Genomic DNA, 22,274 nt, shown 5'->3' with positions numbered 1-22,274 from the left:
TTCTTGGTCTTCTTTTCTTCCTTCTTCATTGCTGCTGCAGCTGATGATGATGATGATAAGTCTCTGCAAGGATTTCGCATGTTGGCGACCCCGAGGACCTTGCCGACCTCGCTGCCGTGCCCGACACCCGCCCTTTGCGGACGGGTCCCGGGCGATGAGATTCCGAGGCTCATTTGGTTGTACTCCCATGTGTTCAGGGAAGAGATAATTGGTAGGGTTTCCCACTTCCATTCCAACAGTGTTTTTTACGTGACACCATCACGTGGACTACCTTTCGTCTGGCTCCTACCCTTTGACCTATCTGGCATGGGTGGCCCTACCGGGAATAATTTAGAATTAATCCCGCCAGTGCAGCTCTAGGGGTCATAGGAACGCGCAAGCCTTTCCACCGCGACAAGGTTGTAGCCCAAGGGAAAGGCTCTTTGCGATCATTTAAGAAATTGTTGATCCAACTATTATGTCCGTATCAGTACCATATCTATACCTGCACTGCACAAACGATCAAAAATCGCCCAGCAAATCAAATCCGCTCATTTAGTAGCTCAACAATACGAATGCGCTCAACCGGCAGTAGCTGGAGCAAAAACCCTTACCTCCAATTCTTCAAGCATTGGAGTTGAGCGATTGTGCCCCGGCTACTCACAGCTGAGCGCATTCGCATTGTTGGGCTACTAGATGAGCGGATTTGATAGTAGCCACCGGTGGCTACGATTTGATTCGGTGGGCGATTGTTGAGTGTATGTGCAGTGGAGGTGTCGATATGCTTCCAGTGTTTGAGTCGGCTTCAAGGCGTTGTGGTAGTGACGCCTGGGAGCCGCTCTTGGCGACCGATGCCGGCCGATTTTCCCTCTGCCGGAGTTTACATACCACTCTATTGCGGAACAACTAGAAGAGATAGAGACTTGCTGTTTTCTTAACTGTATTTAGGAGACGTGTATTCACATGAAGGAAGGAAATAAATTGTAATATATCCTAGGGTGATCGAGAAAATCAAGTTGGACTTTAGCTAATTATAACTTGCCTCCAAGCTAGAACGTAAAAATTCTAAAATAATCATCGTGTGGCTGCACCTTTCTTCCACAATCACCTTGAGACCTACAGTTCTATGTCAATTCACGTGGCCTAAAATGGGTGCACCGTGGAGTACTGCAGGGCCAAAACGGAGACGAAGAGTGTGATTCGGGCCAATACGAATTTCTTACTTCCCCTCACCCCGCTCCGTCCTCCTAACAACGGCAACGTTGCAGAAAGTGGAATGGGGAGTGATACCCTTCCTTTTAGACCTCGCTCCCGCCCGTCTGGCCGAAGCGCCGAGACCGGCCGAGACGAAGCGAGTTTTTCATTACCTACCTATGGTGAGGCGGAATGCGCAGCTCCTTTGCTTTTCTCCACTATGTCTGCCTATCGTGAGGATCCATGAAAAGAGAGCTGTGGCGTCCGTCAGTTAAATATCTGTTGTTTCAGACGTCGTGTGTCTGAAAGTGAGCTAAAGATATGGCGAAAGGAAAGGAAAAGCGTCGCAAGAAAAAGAAACGGAATATCGGAATACGGAAGTTAGTTACCGTATTATTATTACCTGTATCCTCTTTCCCTGCTCAATTTCCCCATTAACATAAAACAAAACTTAGAGATGGTAACATTTTTGGCGGGAAATGCGACCAATTAATTGCATAATTTGTTCAAATGGGCAATAATTTATCATTATACAATCTTATTCGTTTATCTCAGTTATTTCCACGTGCTCCAGCCGGCTTTACTTCCTTGTTTTGTTGTCTCTATCAGTAATCTATTTTACCCTTGTGGTATCTCTTAATGCCTTTTTCGTCTTCCTAACTGAAATGTAACTATCTGCTCCATACCCACATAACCCACACCAAGTCCTTCTTAATTTTTATCTATATCTGCTAAACCTTACCCAGATGGTTTGTAAATATCCCGGATATTTTTTAAATTTATAGAATACTTAGTCATGTTTTCCTGTGTTTTATTCACCCAATTTTTTTTACATTCCCTCTCACCATTCTTTCTTAGCCTTCAACGTTTCTCTTCAAATTCCCCTTGTAGTTTAAAATATATCTTTTTCCTTCTCTTTTTTTTCTACATTACCTTTTTTTTCATTTTACCCACAATTTCTGATTTAATCCGTGGTTGCTTCTCTAGTCTTCCATTCCGATACCCAGCGTCTTCCTTTATTATTTCCCAGTGCCCGTTCACATTGTTGCGGCAATATACATCTTTCATTTCCTGTCTCCATTCATTTGCAACTTCTACTTAGTCAATTACCTTTAGCTTAAAAGTTCATCTTCTCCATATAATGTCTCTTAATTCTCTTTAATCACATCTCATATTCTTCAAATAATAACGCATTATCACTAAAGCTGTCAGCGATCGGAAGCCGCTTGAAACAAATTCTGCTCACTTATTCCATAGACTCATCGCAAAATGGCCACATTCCTATATTTTGTTCTTCGATAAACTTACTATTTTATCGAAAACTTCCTCCGCCACTTCTCCTTTACTGCCACTACCCGGCGTGTTAATGCATCTGGATGGCAAGTAGCTTTTTAGTAACTAAGTCTATTGAAATGTCTTATCTGCCTATCCATCTCCTAAAATACTTTACCAACACAAGCCTTCGTTTTTTTATCATGATTCGCACTCATTGCCCTCTTTTATGCACACTGCCGAAATATTATTTATCTCCACATTCCTCTTCCTTTTGTCCAAGTCAGCTCCATCTCATCCATATTGTTACGGTGGCTTCCGCGGTGAGTTAATTAGTGATTTTTTTTCGGGTTCATTCCGCGTTGACCGCCCGAAACTGTCGTCCGCAAAATATGAGTCCACGCGGAATGAACCCGAAAAACAATCACCAATATCCATATTGTTTTCGGAAACACTCTTTGCACATCATTGAAGCCCTGTCCCCACCGTAAACCCTATGGTGGGACGATTCCGGACAATTTTTATGTTCTAAGTACTCTTGTTTCATCTATCGCTGTTTTTCTAAAGCTACTTTTGTCTTGGATCTTCACTGCGGGGTTTTTCCGTTTCCTGTTACATCCCCATGCTGCTGGCCAGTGTACAGATCATCCATGTTGAGGGGGTACTCCATGAACTCCTCATCCCAAAGACATCAGAGCACCATGACACTTCCACTTGCTTAGTTACAAGGATTCTAGTCTGTCCGATGAAAACTCCGACCAATACTTTCATGATAATCTATTTTTCTTGTGTTTTTATGAAAACCTGAATTCAAGTGGAGCAATTACACGTTTTTATGTTTTTAATGTCTGGAGCGTAGCCCAGAATATTTCGTCTCTGCATCGTATTAAGCATCGTATTGAAAACAAATGACGCACGATACACGGTTTTTCACGGAGTTTATAAGGATGTGAATGTTCACTCGCTAGTAAATAATGCATAGAACTGAGCTAGCCGATAAACCATCTGAATTCCACGTTAAAAATTATATCATTATTGCATTATATCATTATTGTATTATACTATTTTTATGTATTCAGTGTGAGACTGACACCATTTCAAATGTTATTTATTGGTTCTAGCTTAAGGTGTATACGTCGTAAACCACAACAAGACAGGAATAGTTACAGCAACTGCCCTACCCTGGCAAAGGATAGTGATGCTTCTGCCTCGGATTTCATTGAAATATCCACAAGGTAAGTTGAGAATGTATATATAGCGGTAGCCGGATGCGGTACTTATAATATCTCCTGTGAAAAGAATACTACTATAAGTTATAGTTATTGCCCAGTTAGGGCTCATATCAGCTAGGTGATAGTGGAAAAGAGAGCGAAGATATCATTTCTCCCAAATGTAATTTAAGAAAATATTTCACACAGCTATTTATGTTGTAATATTTCTAATAATTTGGATTTCTGCTTCTTAATTTAAGATCTTTTCTCCTATAGTATGTAATAAAATATTTTTGGAAAGTTCTACTTCTGAACTGCATTTTCTCACTTCACTCTTTCTAATCGTATCTCAACTTCCAAAATTAGTAACAGAAGTATTACTTACATATGTTCAATATAGCTGTGAATCTCCACAAGCTCAGGGAAACATTTCTTAATAATCACCTATTAAAACTACTTATGGTCGGAAAGTTTCCTTCGTTTGATAAGGTATTAATAATCCTTATTTAAGCCAATTGCTACCTGCTAGCAGGGTACTCTGCTACCAGCTAGCATCCTGCGTCGTATCAGCGCTCAAAGCCTCGCCCCAAGGTCACCTCACCTGCGGCAGCGGGAACCAGAACGACGTCACACGGAGTTTTGACAGCATTCATACTTGGCCGTCGCGTTTTCGCAGGCTTGAAATTTTTCACTTTTCATTTAATCGCGAAAAATAGATATCTTCATTTAAAAATCTAATAGTGTGAAATGCGTACTCCAGGAGTAATATTCTTTCGATTTAGGCAGTAAAAAAATAATAGGGAACCACCCTATTGTATATCCTATGTAAGGCTCGATTAATTATGGTTATTTTCGTGAAGCGTTGCGTAATATTGAATCAAATAATGGCTTTTCTGGATAGGTCGCAACCTATAGTCAGGTGTTCTCAAGCACCAACTCCGATGGCCAGTGCTCGTCAGATAAGTGCGTAATTATGGAATAATGAATTTTGAGGGATTTGAGTCCCTTAACCGGGCATCAATGACGGCCCCAGTCATCTAAAAGGGGCTGGATACCACTCCATTAAATGTCTTTGCAGGACCGTCAACTTCTCTTGGGGGGCATGTGAGCCTATAACGAGGAACCGTGTCAATTAAAACCCATGGGATAGATATAGCCTTGGTTTAGATGCTTTTACAGTTACGCTTGTGATACCTGTTGGAAGAAAAAAATTAAAACTTCAAAAAAAAAAAATTGGCGTTTTCTCGTGAGAAATACTCCGCTCGAAATAGAGACCCAGCACTGATCAATTCTCTTGATTCAAAGCTGTCTTTAATACTTTCAAATCTATATACGTGTAGTGCGTGCATGCAATTATATCCCCGTGGTGATGGATGTTTTGGCCTCTCCACGGCCCGACGTCTGTGGCAGGGCTGGCTGGCGCTGGCGGGGAACTGGCGTTGCTGTCTTCGTGGGAAGGATTCCCCTTCTCCCTTTCTTTGTTTGTCTCTCTCCGTCCCCTTCTCCATCATTTCCCCCTCCCTCTGCTACTCCCATGCCTTCCTTCCCCTCTAACTGCTAAACCGAACTGCTTCGGTGCCATAGCGGGAGAGAAATATGTTTTGTTTCCGCGAGACGGGTGTTCAGGCGTCCCACGGGGGCTAGAGACCCTTGTGTTTTTCGACGGGTCAGTCTCGAGATTATTGGATTCTACGAAGGTAGAAAATGGAAAAATCGACTTTTTACCGAAAGTGGAGATACCGGAAGGGTTACCAGCCCAGGAAAAGGAAATATTACCCTCCAAAACCAAAGGAAGCAGGTAATTTCACGATGAAATTCACTTCATTAGGCATAGCAAAAATGAGACTGTATAATTGAATAATTATTTAAGTTTTAAGTAAAATAACGAGTATAACATTTCTTTCCTCTGTCTAAAGCCTAATATCGCACATTTATTTTGTAGCAATTGAATCGGGCAGCGTTCATACTGAAGAAGCATCGCCAATAGTTTCTGAAACAGGTGTTGTGGATAGGTAAATTTAGCTGCAAAGTAAATATATTAGTTCTTATACCTACAACTTAGTTCTCTTCAACAGCCTCTCGTCTCGAGTGCTCTCTGAGAAATGGTACTGAGAGCCTTCTTACCTTCTAGAGTATATAATCTTTGCGATTTACCGTAAGTTCTTTGCCAAGAGGTCCTGGTCGGACGAGAGGGGAAATTTTCCCCTCCAGTGTCGGTATGCGTGAGGCGCGAATAGAATTTTTCACCATCTGCCTTCGCCAGAACACGCTGTCTATTGACGTCGATTGGTAGTCTTTTCCCACGAAGTATTTTATTACAACCGACTACATAGTCATTTAAGTGTAACAGTGCTTTCAATCATCCAGATGCCGACTGCTAAACAACGAGAGAAAAAGGGGCGAAGTGGTAAAAAGTTGAATATGAGTGCCGCCAGAAAAGGAAGAAAGGGTGAACCCCAAGTAAAGTGGAGGGAAGAACAAAGGTGAAGTATACGTACTTCTTTAGAGGAAACAACGTCTTGTTCGTCGTCTTTTAGGAATCATTATACATGTTTTTTTAATCATGAATAGAATTGCAATTTTAATTATGTAACACCGATAGCCAGATCGCAAGGCCTGACGCCAATATCCAGATAGGTAATTTTACTTGACGTGAAGAGCATTCGGATCCTCCTAACTTCCAATCCCACTCACGTTGTAAACGCTGGTCACTGGCCCACTGACTCGCTGTCGTTTTTGCCCTTCTTACCTCTCGAGGGTCTTCCATTCTCGAACATAACAGACAACATAAAATAAGGCCCCTCAAACGCAAGAGGGGAACCTTGCGAGGGGGAGGAAGAGAGGTAGAGAGAGGAGTGAAGGGGGAGATGCAGGCGTAGGGGAAGTGAGGGTGGGGGTAAACCTCTCTCGACGAGAGCAGCGCCATATCGCCATATTACCGACGCAGACTGGTCGCCGGCATGCTTTCGAAGGTCTTACGCCGAACATTTTCCCGCCGATTCAGTGGCTCGTACACGTTAAGAGAATATTTTGACGCAAAAATGTTACGTTTAGCGTTATTGTAGACTTTGATAGATTCTCGCATCTTAATATAGGGGCGAGTAATCTCAAGCAAAAACGGGCTAGTTTTCGGCTAGCTTGATATTTTTTCTCCGCAATGGTTTCCATGTCGTGATATCAAAAAAGCTCAGGCTTGAGCTGCAATTTCCAGGAGTCGAATGGTGAAACAGGACCTTGTAATAGATCTGCAAACATGCCAGCCTGACGGTGATAATCGCGTAGTCATGAAAAAGAATATTTCGGTGTGGTCCCCTATTATCCGCCGTGTCCCCTTATTATTAAATTAGTGTTAATGAAATTGCGTAACCGTTTAGGTTGGTCCAGGTGGATTTCACCGCAAAGCCCTCATTCCCCTCAGCACATACATATACGTCTACAGTCTGTTTTATCTGTTCGATCCTTCATTCGTATTTCTAACACTCCTCGCACGGAACCCTCGCAAAGCTGCTTCATCATAACGTTTTCGGCGTGGCATTGGTGAGTTGGCTGTAGGCATCAGCGGACAAGTGTCACTAATTTTGCCTTATGTGTGCATACTGTCTGAGGCGCCCCCCGAGATCATGGGCATACAGCAGCGGGAATATTCTTGTTATATCCTCATAATCCCGATTTATGGCGCCTGAACCTCTTATTAAAGCCACTATTAATTAAGTAGGTATATATTTTATCGTGTTTGCAGTCATAGAAGTTTAATTCTCTCTTGCATACATTCAAGATCGATCAAAACCTCTCGCCGGCAGAAAGCTTTGACGGAATTTCGGCTACTCGACCAGGGACTTCAGTCCCCCGTACGCGGGGAAGGAGGTGGAGGTAGTTTAGCACTGCCCCTTGGAATCAACAGCGCTGAAACCTGAAACCTTGTGAGGGAGAACAGCTGGAGCCTTCGAGGCGGACGAGGGGCTCATAATGCGAGGGGAGAGGGCTTGCCTTTGCCACGCAGGATTCGGTCCCTCAAAGAGAAACGCTGGAGGAAAAAACACCGAGTTACGGACGGTTTGTCTCCCAGGAATCACCCCGTTCCACACACGCCAGTGGTGGCTTGCACGGTACCTCTTATGTTAGTTGTAGATTGTCTACATCGGGGCATCATATCTCAACATATGGCCGGTTAGGTTGTTTCGTCTACTCTACTTCGCATAGCTTAGTGTAGACTCCAGAGACGACTTGCTTTGGGGATGGTAAGATTATTGTACTCAGTGAGGAACAAATTCATTTGAAACATTTGAAAAATAATTCATTAAATAGTTGTTGGCGCCAAAAAGCAATACATGCTTGTTTTCTAAAATTAGTTATACGACGAAAGAAAACATGATTTGAATGTTTTCTTTCCAGTAGCCGAGGCCATTCATCCTTTTTCTTGGAAATTAGCGATGTTTCATAAATGTCATCAATCAATCAAAATCACACTGTAACTCGACTTCCGGAGTGTTTTTTCTTCTTCAGGCGCGTAGACGTAGATCTTCCGTGGCACTGTACACCTTGAGGAAAGAGCTTTCCACCCCTTAATATCTCTCGCTACTAACTCCCCCTCTCTCAGTCTCTCCCTCTCTCTGTATCTCCCTCTCTCTGTCTCTCCCTCTCTCTCTACCTCCCCTCCATCTGTGTCGTTTTCACCAGTTTTCACCGTACGACCAAGGAACTCAAGACTCGAGCAGACAAGATGTTTTTTCGCACCCGAAGCCGAGGGAGTCTTCTTGTGTTGCGAGCGGTGTGTTTGAAACGGGACTAGTGCGGGATTCCAATTTTCCTTTTCTTAGGCATGGAAAGTGAAAGGAAACCTAGGAGAAAGAAGAATAAGAAGACCTATACGGGAAAGAAGAGGAAACGTATCTTTTGTGGGAAGATTGGAAAGAAGTTCTTTGAAGAATTGTGAGTGTTTAAATACTTTATAAATGTATTTCAGAAGAACTCCAATTATCCGAATCGCTTAGAGAAAAACCTTTTAACACTTTTACTGCCAGCCCATTTCAGGTGGGATGTACGTCCACTGCCAAGGCTATTTTCCGGAATTTGCAACATTTCAGATTTTAAAAATTTCAGCTACTTTATTATATTTAATACTTCTAGATTTTTTCCCAATTTTTAACAATATATTTCTATCTTCTAACCAAAGATAGATTATGGGGGTTTACTAAAATTACAGTCGTTGAAAAGTGAAATCACGAAAAAAAAAAAAGTGAAATAAGTCGGGCCCTGGCAGTTTTCACTCAACCAGCGAGGGCCGATATATCGGCCCGTTGGCAGTAAAAGGTTTAAAACCGTTAACTGATAAGAGTCGCAAAATGACGGTTCTGTCTTGGCGCACTAATCTTATTCCCTCCGCGAAGGTAGTGTAGGCGGGGAACGATGAATCTCTGTCTTCTAGTGCTGGTCTGTTATTGACTACTGTGTTCCTTACCCCTTCGCACACATTCCGTTTGTGTTGATGGAGTCAGTGAGTGTGTCATGACCTGCTACTGTGACACTCTTCAGTGTTGTTGCGTTGTTGTTGTTTGTGTGTGTGTGTTTTATCGTTTACCATGGCCTCTAAAATAAAACGTGTTGTGTTATCGTTAGCGGGTAAATAAAAAAATTAGAACAATCCGTTAAAGGAACAATTGGCAGTCCCCTACCAAACACCCCAGAACGGCTCGCAGAGTATAAGTGGATGTTGATAGGCCTGCCGCTTCTAATACCTCTTAGAGTCCCGCCGCGCAACAAGACGTCTTTTATTACCCCTCTCCACATTTTATCAATTATTTTTAATTTTTATAAGTTCAATAGTTTTTGTATCCTTATGCAGGAGTACTGGGAGTGTACATGCAAATGCATGGCTAAAAGTCCCAAAAGTGGGAGAAATTTAAGTTGTGTTAATCGTAGTATACCAATCCCCGCAAAACATTTTACAGATTTTTAAGATCTTCCCTCTCTCCCGGATAGTATGGAAAACTCCCTGGATTTGATGCTGAATCCGACCCTGGAATCCACTACCTATGTGCTATAGATATGGTTCAATCCAGGGAATCGTGAATTTCTGTATTTTCGTTCTCTATAGGCAATTTGAACAATGGACTCTTGAATGGATTTGAACAATGGACTCTTGAATGGATTTGAACAATGGACTTGAACGAAGAACGTGAACCGAGTCCTTAAATTGAACCCAGACTCCCAGCTCAAACTCAGTAAATTTTCCCCGCAATCTCTTCCCCTTTTTTCTAGTCAGCTGTTTTTAAGGCTGTTTTACAGGGGGCACATCATTGCGCCTGTTAGCACTGATAACATGTTGAAATTGCGATAGTACGAGTTTAGAATTAGAGCAGGGGCTATGTCGCCATCTCGCATCCACACATTCTCGCATGTGCTCTAGCAATTCTCAGCTTTACTCGATGCAATTTTGATTGCGCCTTTGTACATACATCAGATTGCGCCATGACACGCCCCTTGTAAAACGGCCTTTATGCCGTCTTCACCTCCTTGGCCCGTAGTATTGCCGCACGGGCCAATGTAAAATTTGAAAACAGAATCTTGTCGTCGGTTGATGAATTACTTTTAGAAGAGCACATTTAGGAATTTTCGTGACGATGGCATGTACTTCGTTGCTTAATGCTATCTCATTCATTAATTTTCTTTATTTCTAGGCAAACGACTGCGGATGGAACTCTCGCAGTGGATGGCAAGAAGGCTGTCAGTCGCCCTGTTCCAGGTGGCGATGGTGCCCAAGTGCCGGCAAAAAGACCCCGCGCTAGGTGAGCTGCCTTTTTCATTCCTTTTTTTCCGCGTCGAGTATTATTTTCATCGGTGTCAGTACTGAGAAAAAGTTACTGGGCTCAATAACAGTTCCTTCGTAAAAAAGTAATCAATTTCGAGGACAAATTGCTTAATTTGAAAATTAATCAGTAAAATCACAGTTTTAACTTCAATTACATCTTCTAAGGTTGTCCACTCTAGAGACCACCTGGCAAGCGTCTATTAGTGCGGTGAAAATGTGGAATAATTGAGTTATAGAAATTTCATAAGCTGCAATTTCACTTGCAATGCATACAATTATTACTATTGCACAACACAAGGGGCGTCATGTATTGTACCTATAATTAGAAGGCTACATCATAAGGGTGGGTGAGACTGAACATACAAATTACGAGGGAGAGAGTGAAGTAAACTTATTACTAATAATAAAGTTATCCTTGTGATCGTTTCTACCGTAATAATTAAGCTCGCTCAAAATATCTTGAACATCAAGTAAAAAGTAATCAACTTGAGATTTCCGCCAAAGAAGTAATCTTAAATTTTTCCCTTCCATCAGTAAGCCTTTCCCATTCTAAATTCCTAATGCATTCAGTTACTCTACTATGTTTGTCGTAGCAATTTTTAGCAAATCTTGCTGCTCGCCTTTGTATTCTATCTATGTGGGAAGCATTCCTTTTTCCAACGTAGCATATTCTCATCCTCCCTTATCGGGAAAAGTAGTTTTAGTGCTGTGGTTGAACTTATGATTCATTTAACATCACACTATTGGCCTCCTATAATTCACATTTGAGCTCCCACCAGTCATCGGCGAATGCTCGGGAAATTTGAGTGAACCCAGTGTTTATTTTGCGTTTCGCTGTCCTTTCCTCCAAGTCCATTCCTTTACATCCCCTCGCGTCGCGACTTCACACGCTACGTCGGCTGCTCGATCGATATCGCCAGAACTGTGCAAATTTTCTTGCGGTCTGAAGGAAATCACGATGCCTGAAGATAAGTCTGCTTTATTCATTTAGTCGAGATATCGGTATAGGGCGGTTCGAATACTTTTGGAGGGAAAGAGACCGATTCCGCTCGAGTTTTGTCTATGCCGGAGTTAACTTATTACTCAAACACGGAACAGCTACTGGAAATATGGACTTGCTGTTTTCTTTACAATTGCATACCACCTCGCAAGCCGCCCCAATATGCGCGTGTACTTGTACTTGTTAATGTAAGTTTTCGTGGATGATTTTTGTGGACCGGAACGGAACATGTACGAATGCATGAATCAAATTAGAACAGGTTCCATTTTCTGTGCATGCATTCGCACAAGTTGGGTAGTTACACGGTGCATTTTGGCGTTCATTCTCGCGTTCATACATTTAGACATTGACCCGTACGTGTTAGGCCGTTTTCACACGTACCGGCAAAACCGGTGCCGTTACCGGCACCGGCGCCGGATGCAATGCAACCAAATGGAAGCCTATACACGTAGTCCGGTCCGGCATCATTTCCGGCGCCGTCACCGGCACCTTCGAGTGAAGCCGGCGATGAACTCGGCAAATCGGAAGCCGGCGCCGGCAACGGTTGTCGATTACAACGTTTCTTTACGTATGCTTGCCCACGTAGTTTTATTTTGCCGGTGCCGGAGGGGAGATGGTTTTCAGTCGTGTCGTTGCTCACGTCCATGGTCCTTATATAAGGGCCATGCTCACGTCTTTCATAGTTCTGTAATCACTCTCATTCGTGGTTCCGTTTTGTTCCCGAAAATCGACATTTTTAAATGTGATATAACAACCCTGATCGAAGTACTAAGTAGAGAGTATGCCTTCCCTGTGGGACAAGGTTTCAGATTGCTTTAGAGACTATCCGAAACAAAAAAAGGCATGGAGAGAAGCGTGGAAATTTTAAGAAGATGATTTGTTAATAGATGAGAAAGAATAACGCAAAGTGGGAAAGTCAATATTTTATAACGTACTTATATAATATTCAGGACCTACGTATAATATTTTATTCCTTTATCATGGCAAAGCCCCCTCAGGACCTACAAGTAGCCTGCTATACGATCTCTTATGATGACTGCTGTACTTGTCGGTCGGCAACATGGAAATCTTATTTACTTCATGCAATAACTGGGTCATGTATAATGTATATTTCTTCAGATCTGCACTCATCTTTCAGTCACCCTGCATTATGAAATATCGCTCATGCCTTTAAGATGTCATTCGCGAATTGCTTCGACAAATAGGAGGATCTAAGGAAAATTGTCCATTTATTGCACAGAAAACCGAATGCACAATATCGTTTCTTCGTGTTCGGCACAAACAACAATTGAATACCCGCTTTTTTCCGTACGTATGGTCGCATCAATTTTTCTGACAGCGAAAATTCTTCACCAATCACATGTACAAATGGAAAATCTTCGCTACTTGTAGCGTTTCAGGGGAAGCGGGGGTGGAATATTCAATTTCTTGCTGACCATCAACTTCAAACAAAGTGGTTGATTGAAAAACGGATGAGTCGCCTTCTTTTCTACAGGCCCCTAGCAATAATATACGTAAATCTGTAGTCTGAATCGGCAACTGCCATCAATAGAATAGAAGAGTAGACCTTGTAGATAAGGTTCATTGAGCCACCACAAGAAAACCTCATAACTTGTTCGTGCTTCCCATCGACCGCACCCATGCATTTGGGGAAGAGAGCGGCCTTTTTAAGGCGAAAGGTGATTGCCCGGTAAACGCGTTTTCTAATTTAAGCGGTGATAATGAAAATATCTGAGTGAAATTTTCGCCATTGTATAAAAGTTACTGTATATGTTCTCCCTAGCTTATCCAAATTTACATTAAGTGGAAATTGCAATTTTAACATGTAGGAATTAAGTGAACGCATTGTGTTAAGCAAAAACCAATCACAACGGGAAATCCCCAGCTACGTTAATAGTCAATTGCAAGTTTTAAAACCAAGAAATACGCATGCATTAAGTCATAAATTACCGAATTATAATGACTAAAACAGGAGCCGTCGTAGGGCGTCGCCTGCGGCGAGGTGAGGGTACTATAAGAAGGACTTGATTATAGAAGGACTTGATCGCTCGGCAAGAGGAAGGGGAGGCAGCGGTAGCACGGCAGGGGGAGGGGTCGGATAGGGGAAGGAGCGCCCTCCCTCTTTCTTCGAAGCTTTGAGGTGCTTGATGGACTTGAGGGGAGGTAACGAACGACTCAGGAGCGCACAGGATAAGAAGTAGCATCTTGCAGTCGTGTGATCTTGTCACTTCTAGACAACTCCGAGAGAGTTATCGAGTTTCGATTTCTTCGGCTGGGGATTCTGGTCGCACTTTCTTCGATCGTGCTCATGCGACGCTAATTTTTTTCATTGTTGAATTTTGGTTTTGCCTGAGTCAAAATAGAAAGCTCATCGATGGAAACTACTAATTCTAAGAGAGACTATCGACGCAGCAAAAAGGGAACCTTATTCCTGTCGGCAAAGAGAAAGAAGAGGTCAGCAGAGAGTATCAGGAAGTGGCGAGTGAAGTGAGTATTCAGATATGGTAATACAATGCATATATTATTATCTATTTGTAGCCAATTTTTAATATTTATTAACGTTCATCCACCCACTTTTCAGGAAATTAAGTACCACTGTAGATAATCCAGAATATTTAGACCCAACTCATCATTTGAATTCTGAAGGCTTAATGTAATTATACAACTGTTATTTCATATTTTTCTTTGAGTAATAGTTTAAATACGAATTTTTCTATTATTTATGAAATCATACTCCATTACAAAATCACATACCCCAATCAAAGAAAATCGACTTTGTTGCTGTAGAATGAGTACCATATCTAAGTTCCAAAGGATGTTCTTAGAATTATTCTTAGAATTCCACTTCTTTACGGTAAACAGGCTCATATTCCGTAAAGTTCTTTAGAAATAATATCCGTAAAATAAATTTATGTCCTGAGTAATACTTAATTTTCTATAACGCATGGTAATCGTATTCGGACTTCCTTTTGTGAAGCTTTGGAATAGACGGGATTTGGGAGGTGTATAGGGCGGACGAAAATCGATTGGTTGATAATTCTCTCTATGTTCTACGCTTCCGATATTATTGAAGGAAAAACTTAATTTTTCGCGTACCAAGTTCAAAGTAGCCTCCGCTGAGGTCTGATATTCTTCATTTAAAGTCTCAAATTTGATCTTGAGACAAATTTAACTGCGCAGACGACAATTTAGCGAAAATCTATGTTTTTCCGCGGGTTGGCCTGTCAAATAAGAAGATAAAGATAAAATTTCTTTCCACTCGAATTAAGTATCTTTTATTTTCATTTTAGTCCATCCCGCTGTTGTATGCTTCAAATTATAGAGACAAAGACAAATCTTCCTAAAACACACACACACCGCACTTCGCACGAGCCTTGCGCGACCACACGGACCACACATCCTCCCATTTATCCGGCATGTGAGTCTCACTGCGCACGTGGGCTGGCAACGGCAGCGGCCGCTCGAACTGAGAGGGGAAATAGCGAGGGCAGGGGGACTGGCGTCAGGCAGTCGACACACCTGATCCAAACTCAAGCTCATATTCCGGAGTGTGGGATCATGTTACATGAATGGTTCAGAGCGTCTTGTCATGAGGATTCGTTCCACGTAATGGCTAGTCCAACTTGACAACACGATCGGAGTTAGGTTGAAATGCAAAGAGGGAAATAATTTTCACAATACACTTTACACGCTAGATGAAATACATGAATACATTTTATTTGGGATGAATAAATTACATCGTATGCTTTCGCTAGCAAGTTTGATGCAAATGAAACGCAATGAAGAATCCTTATTTTCTGTGTGATAAAGACTTCGTTTCTAGCGGACACAATCATGCACAAGGGACACTGCTAGAAAATAATATTCCATTTGCTATTTCTCGCTATTTCCCTTCTGTCGGTTGAGGAACAAATTCAGATTTTAGCAAATACTACATGGTATTGCATAACAAACGTACAGATCTACTCATTGTGCTTATTCCCAGTCTTTAGTTACATCTTTGGCATTTCATGATTATTACCAAGGTTCATATCCGTTTCCCCACAACTGTTCATTCCTTGAAAGAGTGACTAATTCTTTTCTATGCTAATTTATATATTTCCATTAACATCTGATTCTCCGTTGGCCATAGTTAAAATTCGCACAAATCTTTCTTGAAACCCTGTAGGTGTTATAATAATACTGATTTTATTCATCCCTCGATATCGTTGACTAAAATCTCAACGATCCTACGACCGAGAAGTGTTTCTTTGTAAAATCTCGTAATGCGGTGCAGCTAGCGTTGGTAAAGAGCACCAAGTTTAATTAATTGAATCTTGGATAAAAAATACCTTTTATTTTTCGCTAAACTATGGGTTGACGAGGTACCTTTGTCGATCACAGGAGATAGTTACATTTCCAACTTTTAATCTCACTGAATCCTAACATCGCTCGTTACGCGCGTGGCCTTTCATATCCTCGAATATATTACTATTTTTCGCCAGCCTCCAACACTATCGCTGCTAAAATCTCAATGAAATGTAATTTTTCGTCATTTTTGCGAAATGGCAGAATAGCATAAATTAATTAGTAAAATCACATTGGAAGAGATCTGGTCAAAGTAATACGAAGAAATATACGTACCACGAAAACTTAAAATGTTTAATGGCAGTATGTCAAAAAGATGATACTGTATCAAGTCTAGAGGGGTCACAGGAGAAGGTATCATATACTGAGGGATATTGAAGTAGAAATATAGGCTCATGATGAGGAATCTTGTGACCGGGACAAAGCCTGCCACTCATAGAAAAAACTCAGGTGCCGAGAGAGCGTAGACCATGCACTTTCTCTCCGCTGTACTCGCTGAGAGGAAAATGGGCGGCGAGGAAAAAAATCAATTCCGTCTGGGTGTCTTAAAACTTATAAAAATATGAAAAACCATGAGATAAATCACCAGTCACAGAATTATCTCCTTCCCGTTCATCATCAGCTTCTGTCTTCCTCATCTTATGATCAGCGTTAATAACAGATTTCATGCAACAATCGTCTTCAATAGACAATCGTCATTGCCTCAACGTGACAGCTGCAGTTCCCCCGTGACCCGCAAATCTAGCCTTCAACCCCCTCCATTCGAGGACCTTTTTTTATATTTTTGTTACAAAATCTTATCAAATATTTCTCTGTACCTATTACAATTAAAGGTTATAGTGGTGTATAAGGCGGTGTATATGCTCTATTTACTGCATCTTGGTACTGAATAGCTTATCCTATGCGTTTGAGAGAAAATCATTCGTATGAAAACTCATACGAAAAAAATTTAAAAAATAAGAGTCGTCCATTGTAAGTTTTTCATATGTAGGACAGAAATTTCCTCCCAAACATCCAGCTTTTAAAAGTGGATACACGGAGAACTATCTTTCTCGTATCCTGTATTTCCGCTAAGGTAAAAAGCAAGATCAAATGACCTCTTCTATCTTCAGACCACATCTTTCTTCTTACACGATCATAATTCAACTGGCCACCGATCCCGGGGATGCCGGTGTGTGTGAAATGGCCTTCGGCCGGTGCCGGCGCCGACACCGGTGCGTGTGAAAACGGCCTTAATGTACCGTGTAAACAGTGCTGAAAGTTTGACGATGCAATAAATATTTTGTTATTGTTTGGGTTTTGCAATTTCTATACCTTTTTTTTTGTATTTGAAATCACTTCTATGTCACGATTGTATTGCATTTGCTGTGTGCGCTCCCTCCACCCCCATTGTGACTGCTTCCCCTCCTGACCTCGCCGCTGGCTGTAGATCGATCGCCATCGAACTGCGCAAATTTTCTCGAGGTCTGGAAGGGATGAGGGAAAGCCTCTTTGCGCGTGCGCGTAATCCGCGTAATCCACACGTCCGAACTGCACAACTCCTCCGTTCGTGACCAGCGCCGTGAGGGACGGGAATGTTGTGAATGCATCGAGCCAATCGAAACGCGTCCCTCATCCAAATTCCGCTGTCGCGTGATTGGCTGTCTGCTTCTCGCTGTATGCGATCCCAGTTATTTAAAATATGTGTGATTTCATGAGTTTCACGGAAGTTTCGTCGTTCTCAAAGAGTGAGCTTTGGCAGGGTAATGCTTTGTGGTCGAGTGTTCGGATAGAAAAGAGTTTACAGCAATCCAACTTGGCGTGACTTGACTTCAGTCGGGTTTAATGGAAAATTGGCCATCGGAAGATCTTAATATGAGGTTCCAATACCCATAGCTAGAGGAACACATGGAGGCGGCCCCGGCTTTCCCAGAGAAGCCTGATTTTCAATTGTCACATAGGGCGCATTATAATCGCATTTCAAAAAGTGTTCGCATCGTGGCAATGAGAGGAAAGTGATCCTTTTATTTTGCGAAATAATAATACCTATAATATTTGAAATCGCAAAGGTTATGAATATGCGGTATCTTCAAGATTATACAATTCGGTTTACTGGTTAAATTTAGGCTTATTTCTCCGTGAAATTCGGATTGCTCTGTTCGTTAGCGACGGGAGTTGCCACTTCTAAGCTCAATTTAAATGCGCGGTAGGGACAACACAAAGAAGCCGACTGAAGAGTCCTCGATTGTTACTCGAACCTTGATTCCTGACTTATACGTCCACGTCGGCGTTCGTGGATAAAATTAACACAAAATTTTGTGTGAGTCTTGGTTGATTTTGAATTACCGCGACATATTTGGAGCTTTAGCAGTCGTGGTCAATATTTTTAATGCGGTTCTATTACGTTTATACAACTTTAAACCGTGAATCTTGGAATACTTGCAACAGAGAGACGCTAGAGTGCACTCCGGAAAAGACAGCTAGGTACGAGAAACTCGTAGTAAAGAAATAACCGAACTGAATTTCAATGCAGTGTGCGCGGCAGTTCGGTGTTATTTCTTCGGAAGCTATTCTATTGGGCTAATGTCATCTAGTGTGGGTTACTTATTTCTAAACTCAGAAGAGTTATAAAACTAATTTTTCGTCAAGTTTTTTTTTCTTCTTCGTATTAACTGGCCTAAAATCAGGTTGTGTTTAAGTTGAGAAGGTTGTCGCCAACGTATTGAGCTCAGGGAGTGACTATCAATTACATGATGCAATTTCGATGATATGTTGGTGAATGTTGTGATGTTTGGCTAGATTCATGCATAATCTAATGTGATAATTTGTCAATATACTAATTTTTAGTATTAATATGTTAATCTGTGCATAAAAACTCTTAATCCCTATTATTTAAGAAATAAATGAAAGTAGTCGAGAATCACGGTGAGATAAACTGAAATATATGCTATTTCACCATGGTTATTGAGGGGAAAGAATTACTTTATTTTCCGATGCCCATCCCCCCTCCTCGCATATAATTGGGTTTGATTTGGCTAGATTCTTCCCCTCTCCTCCCCCGTTAACAGCTAATGTTTTTAATTAGCATCTAAAGTAAAGAGAATCCCAAGTTTTTTTTTTGTCAAACTTCTGTTAAATGGGGAGACATTTTTAAGAGAGGGTTAAATGGTATACAGTAAACGATAACTTTTTATGAATGCCATATAAATTTAAATATATATAAAGTAAAAATATATTTTTTTATAGTGTTTAAACTGTTTACTTTGTTGTATAACCACAACGACTTGTTACTAGCTAGGTGTCAGATGGGACACCTGTTGCTTGTCAGAGTGGGAAACTGATTCAATATGGATAGCAGTATAAGAGTGATGTGTAGCGAGAGGGGGCAGATGCTCCTGATTCATAACAACTTTGCATTCAGGCAGTACAGGAAATTGATTTCTACGGAAGAGCAGGGCTGGCGGTGCTCAAACAAGACATGTAACGCCAGAATTTTCACATTGGGAAGTAATCCAATTACTCTGACGAAGTTGGTAGGAAGTCATTCTCATGACCCTTTGTCAGATCGAGACATAGGCAGAAAATCAGTTTCCAATGCCATCAAGAAGAAAGCTGAGGAAATGCTAGGTGCAAGGCCATCAAAACTAATCAAGCAGGAGCTGGAGCGGCAGGAGGATGTTGCCAGTGTGTTGATATCTAAAGATTTGGAGTGTATAAGGAAAAACATCCACTACTCACGGCTGAAGTGGCATCCAATACTTGGCAGTGGATGTAATCCAGCTCAGGATGGGTAAGATGTTCACCTTTGGAGATGATCATTTCATTTCTTAGGGTTGCAGAATGGGAAATATTTATGTTTTTTCCTAAATTTAAGCTGTGGGAGCAAATCCATTCAGCTTTTAGGAAGAAACCACTTTCTCTGAATTTCTTCAAAGGTACCAAAGTCACTGCTTCTAATTTTACCTGTTGTTTCGGGGCCTATTGATGTGGAGTATGAAGGAGCTGGTGTCCCCCAACATGAGGAAAATATAGAAAAAAATAACTGAAAAATAAACTTGAATTTAACTTATTTAATTAGTCTTAATTACTTCAATAAATAATCCATTTGGGCATGGCTGCAGTATGAGCAAACATGTCTTCATGACTGGTGTGCTGGTCGTCTTCCACGAGCTTCCTCCCTTCTCAGGAGAGCTTATAGCATTAGAACAATTTGAAACATGTCATGGCAGCATCCCCATAAGTGTCCTGAAACATTCTGATCGTCGCAGTTGTCCAGAGTTTGACACAGAATCTGATGATATACATAGTGCTCCTCGTGATTTCCCCCCATCTTGGATCACAATTGGTCTTCTTAACACGTTGCGTATGGATGGCAAGAATTCTCGTCATTTTTTTCCCGAACGTTCCGGACGGATAACGAAGATTCTCGTCATTTAGGCGCGTCATCCTAAACAATTTTAAAGCGTACAATACGTAGTCGTTAGTACATTTTCAGTTGTTGTTCGTTATTCATGATGAGTTGATGCATCATAAAGTTTGAATGGGTAAAGTTATATGCTAAACATTAGCTTTTTAACCATGTTTAAACCAAAGGCATTATGCCCTAATAAGCACATACATATTTCCAAATCGGCGTTCCTAGGTATTTAAATACCCCGGTATGCAACGTGTTAACAGAGGGCCTGGGATATTGATGTGCTTACTCTCCAATTGGCTGCTAGTTGACTGGAAAAAATATCAGACTCTGCGGAAGGCTCCCCACTATTACGCACAGGTGGTCCGATACCCTCCATGGCTCTGTTTGCACAACAGGAATGCTACACTGTAAGAGAAAAATTGTGTGGGAATATTGCCTAGTAGAAACATTTTACAGCCATGATCATTCAAGTGTCACTAGCTCGCTCAACTCTGTGGAACATTGTCATGCTTGTCGGAGAAATAATGACTTGTAATTTTCTAGTCACTGTTTATTTAACCCAACTAGTTTAGAGACTTTGTCACAACTGTTTGGGTTAAATGAACATTATGCATAAAATAATTAAGTTGTAATTACTCCTAATATTTGAAAGCCAGAAAATTTCTCAAATGTTTATTTTAAATTAATTCAAATATTCATGTATGTATTAAGGAAATTCTGTGGTATCTGAGTAAGTTAATGTAACTCACTACATTCTAGAGTTCTTGTTTCTATTATGCACATAGGTTTCCAGTTGTAACAAGTGTTATAGAAATCCACACTGTGCACCATTTAATTACTGGTTTTTTGTTTTTTTGCTTGTCAATCATGGCAATTTGAACTTGCCATCTGCAGGATCTAAACTGTTGTCAACCCCAACACTGAACTTTGAAACTCATCCAGCCTGACCTTCATGGGTTTATTTTATGTATCTATGTTGCAGGAAAAAGGCTGAGGATGCCTCTTCTGTTGGTCCTAGTCGGAAGTCTCCTCGTGTAGTACCTCGGAAGTGGCCCATTCTACCTCAGGAGGGTGTCTCTGTTGCTGAGAGTGCCATTTCATTTCAAGAAGTTATACATCATGATGAAGAACAGGAGTCTATCTCAATGGATGTAAGTACTTTGAAATGCACCACTTTTTAGATCCAAGTGTTTCTGATTAGTTGGAATTCCTCTGAGTCTTTACGTGTATCTAATCTCCTATGTTGACTTAGAGATCAGTTTATAGAAAAAAATTGACGAAAAATATATTTATCACTCAAAGAAAAATTAGGGAAATAGTTCAGGGGCATTTATTGAAAAATAATGGAGGACATCTATCCTTTTATCTATATAATTTGTGCACTTTAAGCAGTCTCATACGTTATTGACGTTGAGTAATATTAAAATTGAGTTGAAATGGGAAAATTTGCATGAAATGTTGGAAGAAGCAGTGTCAGTCATTTTTTTATGTACTTTTAATTTGTTTTGTTTTGAAAAGACGTAGAGGATGTTAATAAAATGCCTCGATGTATTTTCCATAGTTCACTTCACCATTCCATATTATATCCATGATATATTTAATCCTAAGATGTCTTCTTCTATGACATACCGTTTGAGCTAACTAACTATTTTAAATGAGAGGAGAAATGACTATCTGCTGATATAAATTGAAACACAGTGTTTGCTCGTTCATTATAATTCCTAAATAAATAGCAAGTGAAGGAATCGGTTAGAATTTATTGGCAAAGGTCCATTTGCAAAATTGTTTAGAAAATATTTTTATTATGTTGGTAATTATGCTAGAAATGTAAACAAAAATGGATTCCCAAGTGTCATTTTTTATGTAAATTACTATCTATATCACATAAATTTGTGATTAACACTGAACTTCCTGACTATTGGCGCTCATAAGAAAAAGGGAAGAATTAATTAGGGAAGCCTTATGATCTGTAAAAATGTCACTTAGGAGAGTAAGAGTACATTTTTAGCGAAATATGAGGATGCCCTGGTTTTGGCAATTTTTGTTGTACGTGGTTGCTAAGGCTTG

The 22,274-nt window shown here is 40.9% G+C and overlaps 1 protein-coding gene across 5 annotated transcripts in view; it reads left to right on the top strand.

The window, feature by feature from the left end:
• The window catches only part of LOC124166949, a 127,068-nt gene that overhangs the window by 94,309 nt on the left and 10,485 nt on the right, over positions 1-22,274 (top strand). For 4 of the 5 annotated variants that reach the window (XM_046544670.1, XM_046544672.1, XM_046544671.1 and 1 more), the window contains 3 exons: positions 3,567-3,680; positions 10,334-10,441; positions 21,190-21,358. In XM_046544670.1, the coding sequence (XP_046400626.1) occupies positions 3,567-3,680; positions 10,334-10,441; positions 21,190-21,358 (391 nt within the window). The remainder of the gene's footprint in view (positions 1-3,566; positions 3,681-10,333; positions 10,442-21,189; positions 21,359-22,274) is intronic. The other variant, XM_046544669.1, reaches the window with a different exon arrangement.

The sequence above is a fragment of the Ischnura elegans genome, chromosome 10 (assembly GCF_921293095.1).
Source record: "Ischnura elegans chromosome 10, ioIscEleg1.1, whole genome shotgun sequence".
Taxonomy (NCBI): Eukaryota; Metazoa; Arthropoda; class Insecta; order Odonata; family Coenagrionidae; genus Ischnura; species Ischnura elegans.
This window is presented reverse-complemented; position numbering and strand designations above follow the sequence as displayed.